Source organism: Tenrec ecaudatus, chromosome 15 (assembly GCF_050624435.1).
Source record: "Tenrec ecaudatus isolate mTenEca1 chromosome 15, mTenEca1.hap1, whole genome shotgun sequence".
Classification (NCBI taxonomy): domain Eukaryota; kingdom Metazoa; phylum Chordata; class Mammalia; order Afrosoricida; family Tenrecidae; genus Tenrec; species Tenrec ecaudatus.
This window is the reverse complement of record NC_134544.1, coordinates 44,828,829-44,846,146: the sequence shown is the minus strand read 5'-3', so window position 1 is coordinate 44,846,146 and position 17,318 is coordinate 44,828,829. Positions and strand designations below refer to the sequence as shown.

The 17,318-nt window shown below is 39.8% G+C and overlaps 1 protein-coding gene across 1 annotated transcript in view; it reads left to right on the top strand.

Annotated features, from left to right (window-relative positions):
- The window catches only part of DSG1 (desmoglein 1), a 28,783-nt gene extending 16,033 nt beyond the window's left edge, over nt 1-12,750 (top strand). Inside the window, exons 11-15 of the mRNA XM_075533242.1 lie at nt 5,228-5,572; nt 7,716-7,849; nt 8,108-8,180; nt 10,441-10,649; nt 11,659-12,750. Of these exons, the coding sequence (XP_075389357.1) occupies nt 5,228-5,572; nt 7,716-7,849; nt 8,108-8,180; nt 10,441-10,649; nt 11,659-12,750 (1,853 nt within the window). The remainder of the gene's footprint in view (nt 1-5,227; nt 5,573-7,715; nt 7,850-8,107; nt 8,181-10,440; nt 10,650-11,658) is intronic.
- Nucleotides 12,751-17,318: the final 4,568 nt, after the last annotated feature.

Below are 17,318 nucleotides of genomic sequence, written 5' to 3'. Positions count from 1 at the left end.
CTTTGCCCTAATCATTTTCTTTCTTTTTTTTAATCTTTTTATTGGGGCTCATAAGGCTCTTATCACAATCTGTGCATACATCAAATGAGCAAAGCACCCTTATACATTCGTTGCACTCGTCACTCTCATAATTCACCTTCCACTTGGGTTCCTGGAATCAGCTTGGTTTCCCTTTTTTTTCCCCCATCCCCTCCCTCCCAGATCCCACCCCTGGTCCCTTAAAAGATGTTCTATAATGCAGAATTTTTACCAAACTATACAGTCAAAATACATATAATTTATGAAATGCATTCTACACAGAGAATATTGATTTTTACCATAGACAAGGGTTATTTTGACTCAGTGCTGGAATTAGCTTAGGCAATTATCAGCTTTCTCCTTTTCTTACCTCCAAAATTAAAGTGGGCAAATGAGGGAAACTGGGACCTACATGTACACAATTGTTAGCCTAAGAAAACATTCTTTTTATCATTAAGAAATGTAATACTGGGTCAGAGGAAAAAAAATAAATGTAATACTTTTCTGATAGATATTAAGTGTGCTCTCTATTATACACTTTTATTATGCTTTTATTCATTTTTTTCAAATAAGTCCAAACCATCTGTCAGACTATGTGCCAGGTTCTAGGATTACATCAATGAGAAAAATCCTAATAGAAATAAGAAGTATTTCCACAATCAAAATCATTTAAATATTTGAACCCAATAATTCTACTTCTGGTAATCAAGCTTCAGGAAAAAGTCATAAGTATACAAAGCTAGATGGACAATGATGTCAATTACAACATTCACTTTAATTAATAAATATTCAAAGTAACCATAGTAGGTTTCTTGGTAATGTCAATCATAGTACACTTGAGATAAACAATGAAACTTCCAGAAACTATACCTGTCAGGGGAAGCCAGCCCCTAACACATTATTACGGGTCCGGTAGGCGCAATTATACAGCGATAAGTAAAGATAATAGTAAGGTTATAGAGAGCATGAGAGATAGAAGAGAACTATTGAAATAAATGGAGTCAGACACAATTCATGGTAGCATGCTCACCTCAGCCCTGCTTGGTGGTCCATATAGAGGGAGACAGTCTTTAATGATAGCCCAGGCTTTTATCTTCTCTGGGGACATGCATGCCCCCTAATTACAGGTGAGGACATACATCACAGGAAGGGGTTGTGCTATAGGTTATAGAGCAATGAGAGGGGGTGGTCTAGGGAAATGCACGCAATAGGAAGAGGAGGGATTAGGGGTATACATGTGACAAGATGGGCAGATCCTAGATTTAGGATGGCAGCCTAACCTTGGTCATCTGTGGATGGGTTTGACCTCTCTGGTGTCTTCCACAATGAAACAGACAACTACTATCTTTATCAGAAGGGAGTGGGCCCTACTTGTTGTGGGATAAACAGTGGTGTCTGCTTGCTCTAGATGGCTGATAGCTCTTAAGGAGAATGACCCCTGATCTACTCCTGATGACCTCCAAGTGTATAGTCATTCGCAAGCAGCTAAGTTTGGCATATATTTGGGGGAGACGACTTGGGAGAAATCCTTCTGCTTCCCACATATACCAATGGAAAGTTTATTAAAATATGAAATTTGTTATTAGAGTTAAATAGAAGAACAATTGTCAGGATGGCACAGGACTGGCTAGCTTTTAGTTCTGTTTTGCATAGGGTCTCTATGGGCCAGTGCTGACTCAATGGAAAATAACAAGAACAAATTCGAATTTTTTTTCTTTTAGAAAACATTTTACTGTAGTTTGGGTGAAAGTTTACAGATCATATTATTTTTCCTTTCAACAATTTTTATGTATTTTGCTTTATAACATTAGTTACAGTAACTTGCTTTAAATTCAAGGAACCTGTGGATGACAATGCCACCTTCAAGTTAATGTAGTATTGCTTCTTTCTTTACACTCTGGTTGCTTTTACTTATTTGTTTGTTTGTTTGTTTTTAAATGCATTTTATTGGGGGCTTGTACAACTCTCATCACAATCCATACATACATCCATTGTGTCAAGCACATTTGTTGCCGTCATCATTTTCAAAGTATTTTTTCTACTCAAGCCCTTGATATCAGCTTCTCATTTTTCCCCTCCCTCCCTGTCCTCTCTCCATCATGAACCCTTGATAATTTATAAATTAATATTCTGTCATGTCTTACACTGACTGATGTCTCTCTTCACCCACTTTTCTGGTGTCACCCTGGGAGGAGGTTATAGATAGATCATTGTGAGCAGTTCCCCCTTTCTACCCCCTTCTTCCCCTTACTCTCCTCGTATAGCTACTCTTAATATTGGTCCTGAGGGTTTTATCTGACCTAGATTCCCTGTGTTTCCAGTTCTTATCTGTACCCATGTACATGCTCTGGTCTAGCCAGATATGTAAAGTAGAATTGGGGTCAGATACCAGGCAGTATTAATGTCGATAGGATCAGGTATCAGGCATCGGATACCCAGAACAAAAATCGTATCCTTGTGAATGAGGGGGAGTGCAGAGTGGAGACCCAAAGTCCATCTGTAGGCAATTGGACATCCCCTTACAGAAGGGTCACGGGGAGGAAATGAGCCAATCAGTGCGCAGTACAACACCGATGAAACATACAACTTTCCTCTAGTTTTGTAATGTTTCCCCCACCGTTACCCACCACTATCATGACCCCAATTCTACCTTACAAATCTGGCTAGACCAGAGCACAGCAAATTAGTATTTAAAATATATGAGACAAAAAGAAGCACATGATCACATCAATTTTAACATCAGTAAGTGAACAGCTCTTGTATATTTTAATTATGACCAAGGCACAGTACCTAAAATTTTCAATTTAGCTTGTCTTTGAGTAATGCTGTATGTCTTCTGTGGCTTTGGGGTTGGGGGTGGTTTTTTGGTTTTTTTTGGGTTTTTTTTTTTTTGCTTCTCTCTATAATTATATCCTTTTGAAACTGGATATAGTATTCACATACTTATGTTGTAAAGAAAATTCAATTAACTCTACTGATAGTAGTAGTTGACAAGGCTGATGTTACTAATAAGAGTTCAGAGAATTATTGTGAAAATTATGTGCCATGATACACTGTAAAGCGCCCTAGGAGCCACGCTACATGATCGCCGCTCCTCCCTTCCAGTTGGGAAAGTAGACAAGAAGTCATGCTAGTGCTCTTCGCTTCTAATTAGAATACAGTCCTCAATTACCTGAGTTTACTGACAAAAATAGAGGAGTCTGTCTCTACTTTGAAAAACGGAAAATCACTCACATTCCTTTTCACATGTGATGTAATACTTTTTGCAGTAAATATCTTGGTAGATCAGAATTGTACACTATTTAACAGACTGAAGTATTTGGCATATTGAATTGTTGAGCCATTCTTCATGGCTCAAAATAATTGATGATAGGCATACAAAAAACAGTGTATTATAACTTTTTAATGCTTCACAACTAATTATATAAAAATAATTAAGCCAAAATATTTCATGACATGTACATTGTAGATAAGATAATGTTCCTTCAAATATCATTCCTACATAGAGCTAAGTATTATTATTATGTCTATAAAAGTTCAACCAGAGCATGGAAGTTATAAAAAATTTGTGCGTGAACAGTATGTGTTGGTGAGGAAACTTTCCTGTATTAGATGGAAGCCTTGTCTCTGAAGGAGGGAAAACTTCACACTTTTCACGTTGGTGCAATTGTTCTTCAGCAATGTGTAGTTCCTTATCATGGATTACCATGGACTCAAATCTCTGTTGAATGTAGATAATATAGAAGTTATAGAAATTAAAGAGAAGACATTTTGAAAAACTGCAGGAAAAATATGAACACAAATAGTGTATTTTTCATTTAGATGTCATGCAGAATATGACTTATTTTATTTTCCTAATATTAATTACTACAGGAATGTACATTTAAGACTGATCTGAACATTTTCCCATTTGAGTATCTTTTCTTATCATCTTTTCCACGCAGTAATTTTTATGTTAAATTATAGAAGCCATGATTACTTGCTAGCTTGTAATGGTCCCTGTTTGACTGTAAAATGATAAGGACACACATAGAGGTTCAAGTGCATTGTTTATTCAGTTTCATTTATATGTGTTTCTTATTCATCTAAAGTATCCAACTTGGTGAGTTTTAACATATATATGTATGTATGTACATCTATGGATACATAAATACACATACATATATATTCCACGACAAACACAAATAAATTTAAATGTATTTTGATGGACTCCCTTTTGTATAGGAGCCCTATTGTCATAGTGGTTGAAGCATTGGGCTGCTAACCACAAGGTTGGCAGTTCAAACCCACCAGTCGTTCCATAAGGGAACAATGTGGTTTACTGCTCTCATAAAGTTGTACAGCCTCAGAAACCTACAGGGACAAGTCTACTCTGTCCTGTAGGGTTGCTATAAATCAGAATCAACGAGATCACAGTGAGTTTGTTTTGAGTTTCACAGGGAATGTGCTCAATATCAATTTACATCTGAAATATGGAAAACCATACAACTATAAAACTATAGAAAACAAGCAGAAAGTATGATGTGATTAGGTTATAAGATATAACAAATGTGCTCCCTCTCAATTTACTCAACAAAAACATTAGTGTATTGAAACTTTGAAGAACAAGGTATTTAGCAAATTTGGAATATCTCCTTATAAAATAAAAGTGCTTCACTCTCTCTCACACATACACACACGTGCGTGCAAATTACCTCTTTTATAGGGTTGGTTTTCAGTTTACAGGCTGCTATTTTATCACTAATAGATTTGTATAGAAATAATTAGCCACCCTGCTAAAAACTTGTTGGCTATGTTAGCCCCATCAAAGGAAGGAGAAAAAGAGAAATTAAGGTGGATGAGAGTAAAACTATAATAAAAGAAAGCATAAAACATTAAACAAATGCTAGATTGAATGTATAGAAAAGTGATCAAGTTACCCACAGTCTGAAAATGACCCCACCATATCTTGTAACATATTACTGGTCAGTACACAGTGTAACCTTTACTGTTTGTGCTTCTCAGCACATGAGATCGTATTTCAGGAACGCCAATATTCATAGCATTTCAATATAAAAATAAACTGATTCATGACCAGGGGACAATTTAGAAAAGTTACTGAATTGATGGGAATACCTATGTTGCAATAAGTATTGATGCAAAAGAAAACCAGATTTGTGCTGTCTACCAAATGTGTGAAACATGTCTTCCATTTTTAACTTTGTTACAGATGCTATGCAAAAAACATGCACTGGTACAATTGTTATTGATATCGATGGTTCTACTATCACTCATGGAGATAAAACAGATACTAGCACCGATTCTGGCACAAGTACTGGTACAGGCACTGGCGGTGCCAGTGGCACTGGCGGTGGCACTGGCGGTGGCACTGGTACCAGTACGGTCACAGAAGGGGAATATACTCCATCTGATTATACCGACCCATATGACCCAGACTCTATAAGCAAGAACCCAACAGATGCAGAGGGTAACGTTCTTGCAAATCCTTCCGATAATGTACACTTCGGCCCTGCGGGCATCGGATTGCTCATCATGGGATTCTTGGTCTTAGGACGTAAGTACTCTAAGCACTTTCTTTCTTCTCTATGTTTGAATTGGTGGGAGAGGAGATAAGTTTTGGTATTCTTTGAGAAAGTATATTCTGTGAAGTATTTCCTACAATTATCAACAAATGTAGGTGCTTGGCACTGGGTTTATGGAAAAGATCAAGCTTCTTGACTCCAGTGGAAAATAAGCTCCTTTTTCAGCCAGTCTCGACAGAATGGAACAGAGGCTGGCTTGACTTGCTGCTTGAGAGAAGGGACGATAGAAAACAATTAAAATCATCAGAAAAGCCTACACACTGAAAGTAAATTATGAATTGGATATTTAACAGTTGAATGTGGGTTCAACTGATGGACAAAAGAAGGGGAACACAAAGAGGAAGAAACATAACCCACTAAATCACAGAAAAGTGAGAAAGGAAAAGGGTCCACTGTGTAAGGAATTGGGTGCGCATGGCAGTATGGTGAGAGATGAAACTAGAACCAGAAGGAGGGCCGGGATCTTAAAGGAATTCCATGCTATGTGAAGACTGTCTAGCATAATGCAAGCAGAGTCAGATGAACCTGGACTAGAGCTTCAGTTTCTATAGTTCATTGTAACCTGTCTGAGCCTCTGTTTTTGGCATCTATGAATAATAAGACCTCCCCACATTGCTTTGATGGATGGAAAAGCAATACTTCAGTTAGCACATGCTAGGTTCTCGAGTAGGAAACCCTGTTGGCGCTGAGCGTGGGCTGAGCTGCGGGCCTGCTAAGAGCAGCATTGGCAGCTGGAACCCACCCGCCGCAATGGCTGCAGGAGACTGATGATCCTGCTTGCTCTCACAAAGATACCGTCTCTTAGACCCTTTAGAGGGTACCCATGCATCAGAGTCAACTCGATGGTGGTGGTGTTTGGTTTTTTTTGCATAGACCTAGGGAGGGCACAAAGAGTGGGATTTGGCTGGAACGTCAAACCAACACAGTAGTCCTGCAAAAGGAAGACCTGAAAATCCATACAGATTACAACCCTATGGAGCCTTTCTATGCGTGGGAGGCACCTATAAACTGGAACTGACTTGGTGTCAACAAGTTTGGGGTTTAAGTTGTTTTGGATTTGGGAGTTGTTGGTTTTGAGGTTTGGGATTAGAGGTTTTGTTTGTTTGTTGCTAGAGGACATATCGTACATACTCGAATATAAGCCGACCCAAGTATAAGCCGAGCTACCTAATTATTACCTGGGAAACCAGAAAAACTGATTGACTCGAGTATAAGCCTAGGGTGGGAAATGCAGGATGTGAATTAACACAGAGACCAGAAGGGAGAGATGGAACGCAGCCACAGACACATCCTTACCAGTTCAGCTGCCGGTGTAAGTGAATCACTATGGGTGCTTCTGCGAATTGGAGCGGAGCCGTCCACATCATAGGACACCTCTGATTGGTTAGATGTGAGTAAACAAACATTCAAAACCCTGCAGTGTCAGCGGGGCTTTGAATGAACAGCAGAGCAATGGCAATCACCCGCGAGATGTTACACCTCCTAGAGAAGAATGTCTTGCACTTCAAGGAAGATTGTACCATGAAAATGAAGCAGAAGGGACTCTAAAAGGAATGTAGATCAACGCCAAGAAGTGGACACACGCAGATCCAAACGAGTAACCTTCCGGCCAGCTTTCTTTAGCTCTCCCTCCAGCACGTCCTGGTGAATGACAGGGCAAAAATACTTATCTGTTTAAGGAGTAGAGCACTATTTATGATTCGAACACTCAATGTTAAGTGTACTTGACAGTAAGTTATGACTCTTAGAGTAGAATTGCCTCATTAGGTTTTCTTGGTTGTAATCTGTATGGGCCTAAATTGCCAGTTGTGAAAAGCCACTGGATGATTCAGAACCATGAACCTTTGGGCTGGGAGTGGAGAGTTTAACTCTTGGGCCACCAGGACTCCAATGTGAACATATCAGATTAAAATGAATTACAGAGTACTGTGCTGAAACACACACTTATTTGGATGTCCAACCATTATTATGTTTGCTTCCTGACACTTTCATACATTGATAATCAAACAGAGTTATATCAGGGATCTAAATTCAACCAAATGCTTTAAAAAAAATAGGTCACTGGGTGGATAGGGTCCACTGATAACTTCGGGGTTCCATCTCTTCCACCTGCAGTGGTTCCGTTTTTGCTCATCTGCTGTGATTGTGGAGGCGCCCCTGGTGTTGGAGGTGGTTTTGAGCCTGTTCCTGAATGTTCAGATGGAGCGATTCAGTCCTGGGCAGTCGAGGGACCACAGCCTGAACTCAGGGTAAGCGCTCATCTAAACACTATGTCCTTTGGTAGTCACCTAACCTCAGTTTTACACACATGAAACAACCGTCTACGCTGTCTGTAAACTAGATGGAAACAACCAAAAGGCTCTTCAAGACTCAGGGTTTCAGTAACTTTCAAACGTTTCTGAAGTAATGTTCTTGTAGGAAATGTATGGTAATTTGAGAATAAACCAAATGCGTGACTATAGAAGTGAAAGAGTGGCTAAACATGTGAAAACTTTCCTGTTTTTCAGGACTTGGGCACCATTTGCATGCCACAGATGCTGCCCGAGAATGCAAACATCATTGAATGCGTTGACAACACGGGTAAGAAAAAAATGTGTTTTCATTTTAACGGCTCAAACGACATTTTAACAGCCCCCGCAAGGGTCTGTGTTCTCTCTCTCTGTATAGCTTACCTTCCGATCATGGGTTAGTGCTTTTAAAAATAACTAGAGGCCAGATTAATAAGAGAAAGCCTATCTTCCTTATTGTTTTTGTGTGACCCGACATAAGAATAGTATTAAGACGAGAAAAGTAATGAAGTCAGTTTAAGTCAAGATTTTGTCGAGCAGAGCAAATGTCATCACATACACACACAAACACTGCTAATTCCAGTAACCCCACAGCTGTCGACTCGATCCTGACTCACAAGAACTCCATGGGACCGAGTCGTGAAGGTTTCCCAAAGTGTCCATCTTGACAGGGACAGACGGACTCATTTTTCTGCCACGGAATAGTTGGTGGTTTGAATGATCAACTTTGCAATTATCAAGCCCACTGACTCTCCAGGACTACTTAATTCTAATTCAAGATCACCTCCGTTAAAATAGCCCAAGCTCGTTGACTGAAGCTCGAACCTTCCTCCTCATCTCCCCTAAACATGAGAACCCACTCTCACTGCAGCTGCTCGACGTGACAAAGAAAATGACTACATTCATTCTCTGTAACAACATACCAAATGACCTAAAAGTGATTTCTCTGCGTTCTTAAATCAAAGCTAGCAGACGAAACACCACCAAACTGTCAGCGTGCTCAGTGGAGGCTTTCTCACACGTCCATAAAACCCCCAACCAATTTCACTGCCATTGAGTCGATGTCAACGCACAGCGACTCCTCAGGACAAGGCAGAACCGCCCCTAGGGGTCTCTGAGGCTGTAGCTCTTCCTGGGAGTAGAAAGCTCTCTCTCCCTCCAAGTGGCTAGGGGTTTTGAACTCCCGTCCTTGAGGATTGCAGTCCAAGGCAAAACCACAACTCACATGCATAAGGTGATAAAATTTGCCTTTAAAATGGCACAACTGATCCATTGCTATTACCCAAATAACAAGCAGAAGGTCATAAACGGACAGCTATGACTCAGACTTTTAAAAAGCATGTAAAATCACTTCCCTTTGAAAATAACTTTATCATCTTACCTCTTTCAAGGTAAACAATGACTGTGCTTTTCTCGTGTTCTTCTTCAAACGAGAAACCGTCGTTTTCCCCCTTCAAATGTAGCATACCTAGTGGTAGAACTGCAGATCACCCTGAGCATTGCGCAGGGTCCTCTTTGAAAATATCGTGCCACCTGTCACGATGTCCTTGTTAATGGCGCCAGCATACTCTCACCTCAGAAGCAGAACTCATCACTGACACCAGTCAGTTGCCAAGCTATCACCTGCACCAGCATTTATTTACGCACTTTTCCTTCTGTCAGTCCACACATTTTGCTGAGTCTTTGCACCAGGAAAGGCATCACCAGCAAATAAAACCCAATCAGTTACCATTGAGTTGATTTCAACACACGTTTCAGACTAAAACTGCCCTCCTTATGGTCTTCGGTGCTGTGATCGTTGGACCTCTCTCCTGAGAAGCCTCCGAGTGGGTTTAAATTACCAGCCTTTCGGTTAGTAGCTAAGTACTTAAAGTTTTGCCCCAAACAGGCACTCCGGGAATTTTCATAGCAGTATGGAAAACACACCCAAACAAAGGTCTTTAAAATATTCAAGTGATTGTCAACACTCTTCATGTCCTCATCACTTCCATCGATCAGGGCATTACTTCATCCTGTCTCCTCTGAATAGTGTAACCATCTTCCACAACTCCCTCTCCTCTTGTCAGACGAGCATCCAAGCTCTCCAGGAAAACTTTCCTCAGCCCCTAGCCTTGTCTTCCCCGTCTCTAAATGGCAATGGTGCTCATTCTTTCTCCGGGTTGTTCAGAGTTCCAGCTAATGCATTGAGCTAAACTGTGTGTTTTTTAAGAAAAAAGATTTTTTAAATTTAGGAATTTCCACCTATCTCAATTTCCATTCATTCAAAACCAAAATCTCTGAGGAAAATGATTTCATCACTTTTGTGCAGTTTTCCACTCCCTGGAAAGCACCTTTACAAGCTTTCTCATATCTTTACCAGATTCACAAACTGATGAATAATAACATTTGAACTTGATACTTCGTTCGTATTCCCTGTCTTTATAGGCCATCTTCATTTGACTTTTGTTTATAAATGTAGACTTAAGTGAAGAACCGATGCATTAAAATAAGTTACTAATTTTATGTTTTCAATATACAAGAGAAACTCACTTCAATTTGATCAACACTCTTAGGAGTTTATACAAATGAGTATTGTGGCCGAGAAATGCAAGATCTGGGAGGAGGAGAAAGAACATCAGGATTTGAAGTCACGAGTGGAGTTAAAACATCTGGAATGCCCGAGATTTGTCAAGACTATTCTGGAACATTACGAAGAAATTCTATGAGGGAATGTAGAGAAGGGGGTCTGAATATGAATTTCATGGAGAGTTACTTCTGTCAGGTAAGGCCTCTGGCCACATCTCCTCCTCTCTTATCCTTGCTCCCTAAATGCGTCTCTGCCCTGAGTGCACGGTCGTCTCTTACTCTGGGAGTCTTTGCTTCTGTGGTGCCCCTTTGGGATTCATTATTCAGCAATGCAGTGCTCATGACAGTCTTCATGACAAAATTTTGGAATATAATGACTGTGAAAAATAAAAATTAACTCTATATGCTTATATATAGCAAGTCTTATCGAGGGGAGACTTTATCTGGTTTTGTTCACACTTCGACAAGCTCCCCGCAGAGGACTTGGCAATCAGGAAGAGCATGAGATACGTTTTTAAATTAAGATGACACGAGAATAGTGATAGCAATTATTGCTCACACTTCCCCCTCAGAATTTACAATTCAATATTATGAACAAGAAAGATAAACTAGAAGCATTTTCACTTCACTGAATGAGACTCTATGCCTAAAATTGGTCTTTGATCATCTTCAATTTTTTCATCCAAAAGGCACAGACCGAGAATCACAGTTTTATGAAAAATTTACATTGAGATAAAACTAGCACATTCATCTCAGGAAAGGAAATACAGCACCAAGGGATCCCAAATACACTGTGAACTACTTTTTGTGCAATGAAACAATATAGGAGTTTATGTCCTTGGAATGAAACAATATAGGAGTTTATGTCCTTGGAATGGAAGGGAAATTCATGCGATTTCTTCATACTCCTTGGTGTCCAAAGCATGCTACCAAGTAGTTTTTAATTCAAAATACATCATCAAATTTATAGTTAAAGTTATTCCCAACAAATTCTTTCTAGTAATTATATAGCAATTTTCCCACCATGTCTAGTCAATCATATAATTTTGTTTTAAATGTCCTCCTTTTAAAATCATCTGGAAGAAAAGTGAATAATAACAAAGACTGTTCTATTGGGTATTCATCATTTCTTTTCTAAATATGTCATTGCAATTTATGCTAAGTATACGTTTATCATTTACTTTCTCTTTTCTCCACAACTTTAGAAAGCATATGCTTATGCAGATGAAGATGAAGGTCGCCCATCCAATGACTGCTTGCTCATCTATGACATTGAAGGTGCAGGTTCCCCTGCTGGGTCTGTGGGTTGTTGTAGCTTCATTGGGGAAGACTTGGATGACAACTTCTTGGACACACTGGGGCCTAAATTTAAGAAGTTGGCAGATATCAGTCTGGGAAAAGAAGTCGAACCCTGTCCAGATTTTGATCCCTCGTGGCCCCCTGAGAGGGCAGAACCAGTTTGCCCTCCACAGGGAACAGAGCTCTTTCCTAGTGGACACCCACCGATCTCACCACATTTTGGCACGACCACAGTGATTTCTGAGAGCACCTATCCCTCGGGACCTGGGGTCCATCATCCTATGCCTATTCCTGATCCTCTGAGCTATGGTAATGTCACTATGCAAGAGTCTTACACCACCTCGGGCACTCTGAAGCCCTCTGTCCACATTCATGATAACCGACAGGCATCCAATGTGGTGGTGACAGAGAGGGTGGTCGGCCCAATCTCTGGGGCTGATTTCCATGGGATGTTAGATATGCCTGATCTGAGAGATGGGTCAAATGTGATTGTGACAGAAAGGGTAATCGCACCAGGTTCAAGTCTACCAACCACTTTGACCATAGCTGATCCTAGAGAGGCTTCCAATGTGGTCGTGACGGAGAGAGTGATCAGACCCACCTCTGGGGTGATGGGCACTCTCGGGATGCACCCAGAGTTATCGAATGCCCACAATGTGATTGTGACCGAGAGGGTAGTTTCTGGGGCTGGCATGGCTGGAATTAGTGGTACCGCTGGCATCAGTGGAGGGGGCGGTTTAGGCAGTAGTGGTCTGGTGGGCCCCAGCCTCAGTGCTGGCGGTGGGGGCCTGAGTGGAGCTGGAATGAGTGGTGGTGGCATCGGGCTGAGCAACCTGGGTGGGGGCGGGGGCTTGAGTGGCAGCATGGGGGGGACAGCCACCATTGGCCATATGAGAAGCTCCTCTGATCATCATTTTAGCCAGACCCTTGACTCCACCTCCCCTAGCACGGCTCGAAGTAGGATCACAAAGTACAGCACAGTGCAATACACCAAGTAGCCAGGACCCCAGCCCACCGTTGGACAGTGAGGGTCATTTGGATTCTGTTTCCACCATGCAAAAGTTAATAAGGTTATTTATGATGCACAATGGGCTCTAAGATAATAGTGGAAACACAAGAGAAACCAGACTCAGAAAAAGAAGCAGAAACCTCCCTGTAGAGGGAGAGATTTCCTTAAATTAATACTAAAGAGACGAACATGAACTAAAACTTGAGGCAGGTAATCTTTGTGCCTATGCGGCGGCCTGTAGCAGCCTTTATGCATTTGTGTGGCCTGTAGTACATCCCCGGCAGGTGGCATGAATACAGCACAGTCATTTACAAGGACCCACCTTAAGATTGGCCTGATGGGCATGATTCTCCTCACGGCGTCTTGACTTGCCATCTATCACTAGCCATGTTCAAAAAGAACTAAACCTGCAGCATGTGCTCATATATGAAGGAAGAATTTCATATGAGCCTTAGGTGACCCATGTGGTTGACAAACCACGTTAATAAAAAGGCAACCCCCTAAATCAGGCCAAAGCTAAGCAATTTTAACATGATAATAATATTAAAGGATGACGACATCGCCAAGTGCATCGTCTACCAAACACTCCTTCCACAATAACCGCATGGCTGTTGTGTGGTGCCATTGACTTGAACAGCCGCCCCAAGGCTTCCTTGATGGTCATCTTCATGGGAGCAGGTGCCAGGCCTTTTCTCCCCCATTACCTCAGGTGGATTTGAACTTGTGAACCTCTTACCTAACAGCTGAGTGTTTCACGGCTGTATCTCTGGGACTCCTTATCAGTGCAGTCGAGAGATGAAACTTCGCAGGAGGAAAGGTTTCCTTGGAGACTCATCCGACCAGAAAGTTGCAGTGGGCGAGGTGACGTGAGGTCACCTGGCAATATCTGACACTGGTTCTTAAGATGAAGCTTCAGCTACATCTTATGGGACCAAGAACTTTGCTGATTCAAGTTAGAGTCTCATGGTAGATGTCCTATTGTGGGATGCTGCGTCCTGGCATCGTTGCAGAAGGCCACGCTCTGCTTGTCTGTTTGTTCCTTTACCACGTCGCTTTGCTGAATAAAGGAAAACCTGTCCGTGTACTTCTCACTGGGTATGGCTGTTGCCACTCGTGGTAGTTTACCTTCCTAATAAGCTCATAAGTGGGTGGGAACTGCGCCTTATTTTCAGATGGTGGTTTTCGCACGTGTTATTCATTTGTACCCAGCTGTATATTACATAGCTGCAAAGTTCAAGTCATGAAAACTAGCTTGCAGTGTGAATAAGCTTCAAGATTTTTTTTAAAGAGTATCTAAAACCTTGATTTTTGAACATGTAGAAAATGTTTACTGGGGAAAGTTAGAGAAGAACAGTTTGGGAAAGAAATACCATTCTAATGATCAGTTTGAATTGAGTTTCGGGGCTTTTGTTTTGTTTTGTTCATCCCACGACTCTCTGCTGTCATTCTGGAGAGATCAACCAAGAACTTTGAACAGAGTTGATGATATTGTGTGGACAAGAGTGAAATAGCATTAGGTGGACCCATTTTCTTTGTCTATCCCACCCCGTGAATGCCTTCTTTTCACTAGCATACATTTTATGTTCATAATTGATTTGTCACTCAGCACTTGCTTTATATTATTGCAACTGAGAGATGTTTTCCAAATTGTGATATATTTTTCTATCTTCAAAGCTCCAGAAGGTCCTATCTGTGATGTATCATTTCTGTGGGCTTACTATAGAGTGCTACCTGATTAAAATCTCTAAAATGAATGGGACATTCTAGAGACAGGTAGGTTCACTCCAGAGGAGAAGAATATTCTGTCTTTTAAAATTCAATGTGAATAGAGGTGGTTTCACCAAAGTAAAACTAAATATAACAATAACCCAAAACCAAAGAACTTTTGCTCTGGATTTGTGAATAAAATAGAACTTGTGAGATTCCCTTCCAATTTCTCAAATTGCCCGGGATGTTGTGAGATCTGAATAGGTCTTGAATTTCCAACCCTGTCAAAGGAAGCAAAGAGGTAGGTGAATTCTTTTTCCTGGCACTATTTGCTCTCCATAAGAGCATATGAGGTCAGTTTTTCAAAAGCCACAATATCCATCTTATTTTAACTCTGTAAGATTTTTGTAAAATTTTGATAGTCCGTAAAATGAAAACGATGCTGAGGTATAAATAAAGTTATTCAAAGGGATTTTTCCCCTTTGTTTTCTTTTTTTAACTATCTTTCTCCCATTTGGGAACTTCATTAATAATGGGTAGGGTTTCCAGAAATAAAGTTGAAGTGTAGCTATTGAAATTATTTTTAATTTGCCTATGTCCAGGAGTTTGAAAAAATAAAAGCAATTGTTAGCTAGGGAATGGTAAGGCGGGAATGAAATCTGACCAGAAAGAATCTAGTTGTCACTTGGACATAGCATATTATCAGAAATCTGAAGATAAATTATACCATGCAGAGATCTCTTTAGGTTATCTGACAATTTCCAGAGTGATCATCTTTAATTAGTACTGTTACTATGGTCTCTTGATAACACATAATCATGGCAGACAAGAAAAAAATACAGACATAGGCATCAATCTTTCTAGAAAGATACACTACCAATTGCATTGTTATTTTCAGAATTACACATTAGTGTTCTAGCAATGTGATCTTAAATTTTAAAATTGCCTTCTTAAGACATCAACCATTCTAACAGGTATGTTGTAATTTTCAATAAACAGCCTCTGATCAGAATTTCATTTTTCTCCTTTGATAATTTAATCTAATTAATGTGTGCCATTCCCTAGCCTAAAAATGACATAGAAATTATTTTATAAGTAAATAGCTATAATTCAAACCTGTATTTCAAGCTGAATCTCAGATCAGCTTACTTTTATAAAAACGAGATGAGAGGGTAGTTTTAGCTTCTGTAGTAAACAAAGAGTTCAATGTTTGTAACATCTGCTTTTGTAAAGAGGGGGTACCTGGGAGCAAAAGCTTCCATACATTTTGCCTCATGCAACTCTATTTGCACTAGAAAAAAAATTACATTAAAAATTATCCACTTAGAATTATTTATGTGACTCTTGTGGACCCTGTTCAGCATTTATGTTTAACATTTTTAAGCAACATTTCCTTTAGTGAAATTTATTGAAAGGAGTTAATTATAACTATTCAAGACAGACATTTTTCTCTTTTCTAAGGTTATTCTTTAAAGTTATCTATATAATTCACTTCTAAGGTTACACCAAAATGTGATTGCCAGCCAGGGTGTAGGAAATTTGACACTAGTAAACTAGTAGAAATTTGATTTTAGTAGAGGTTCATAAGTCTGTTATAAACATGATTGAAATGACATGGCTATTTGGGAAGGTCCCTTGAAACCCAAGCAAGCTTAAAAATGATGTTGACACATTTCCCCATATTTATTTAATAAATTTCAAGCTTATTTGTGATTTCTGGTATTTTTAAGTCTTGCTTTGCATTGTTGTTGAACACACTAGTCGATGGGAGATCCTGACCACCACCCCATGAAATAGAACCAGCCTTGCATTTCTAGACTACTCATTTTATTTTAGGACTAAAGCTTGAATGGATTGGCCTGTTGTAGTCATCAAATAACTCTGAGACAATGAACAGTCTTTCATTAATTGTCAATACGCTCCTCATTTGGTTAATTAGAATTATTGTTACATTTTATCTTCCAACTGTATCTGCTCTAGCCTATTTTTATTTGGTCTGTTTTACAAGCAATTATAAACTTCAATATTCATTTCTTGATGATGTTTAAGCAAAGTATTTTCCTTCAAGTTTCTTAATTTAGATTATTTGCGGTATTCTTCATTGCTTGGGCACTGTGCTACTTCAAGTCAGTTTGTAATTGTCAAAGAGTTATGTTTACAGCAATAAAATGATTAATGTGCCTCCATTATCTTTTCTTTTTAACCTTTTATTTTGTGTTTTAGGTAAACATTTACCCAGCAAATGTGTTTCCTATTTAGCAACATCTATGTACTTTGTTTTGTGACAAAGCTGTTCTCCCCACAATATGTCAGCACTCTGCCCATTTCCACTCACCTTTTCCATCTCCACGCCTATCAGTTCCTTGCTCCTCTGTGTCTTTTTATTTTTGCTTTTGAGCAAATGGTACCTTCTTGGTCTTGGAGAGTTTATTGTTCTAAGAAGCACTTTCCTCCTGAAGTTACTGTTTATTGAATAAATCTATTACTTCACAGAAAGCTATCTCTGAGAGTAGAATCGCTTCCAGATTAAAAGGGGCTCTTACATTAGCCCTCTATTCAAGTACTCCTTCAGTGCAAGAACACTTTGTTCTATTAAATTGGCATTCTATGATGCTCATGTTCCCGACATGATCACTAAAACTGATGGTGCCCAAATATCAAAAGATATAGCATTTGGGGGTCTTAAAGGCTTGAAGATAAACAAGCAGCCATCTAGCTGAGAAACAGCAAAGCCCACATGGAAGAAGCACATCAGCCTGTATGATCACAAGGTGTTGGTGGGATCAGGTATCAGGAATGAAAGAACAAAAAAATCATATCATTGTGAATAAAAGGGAGTGCAGAATGGAG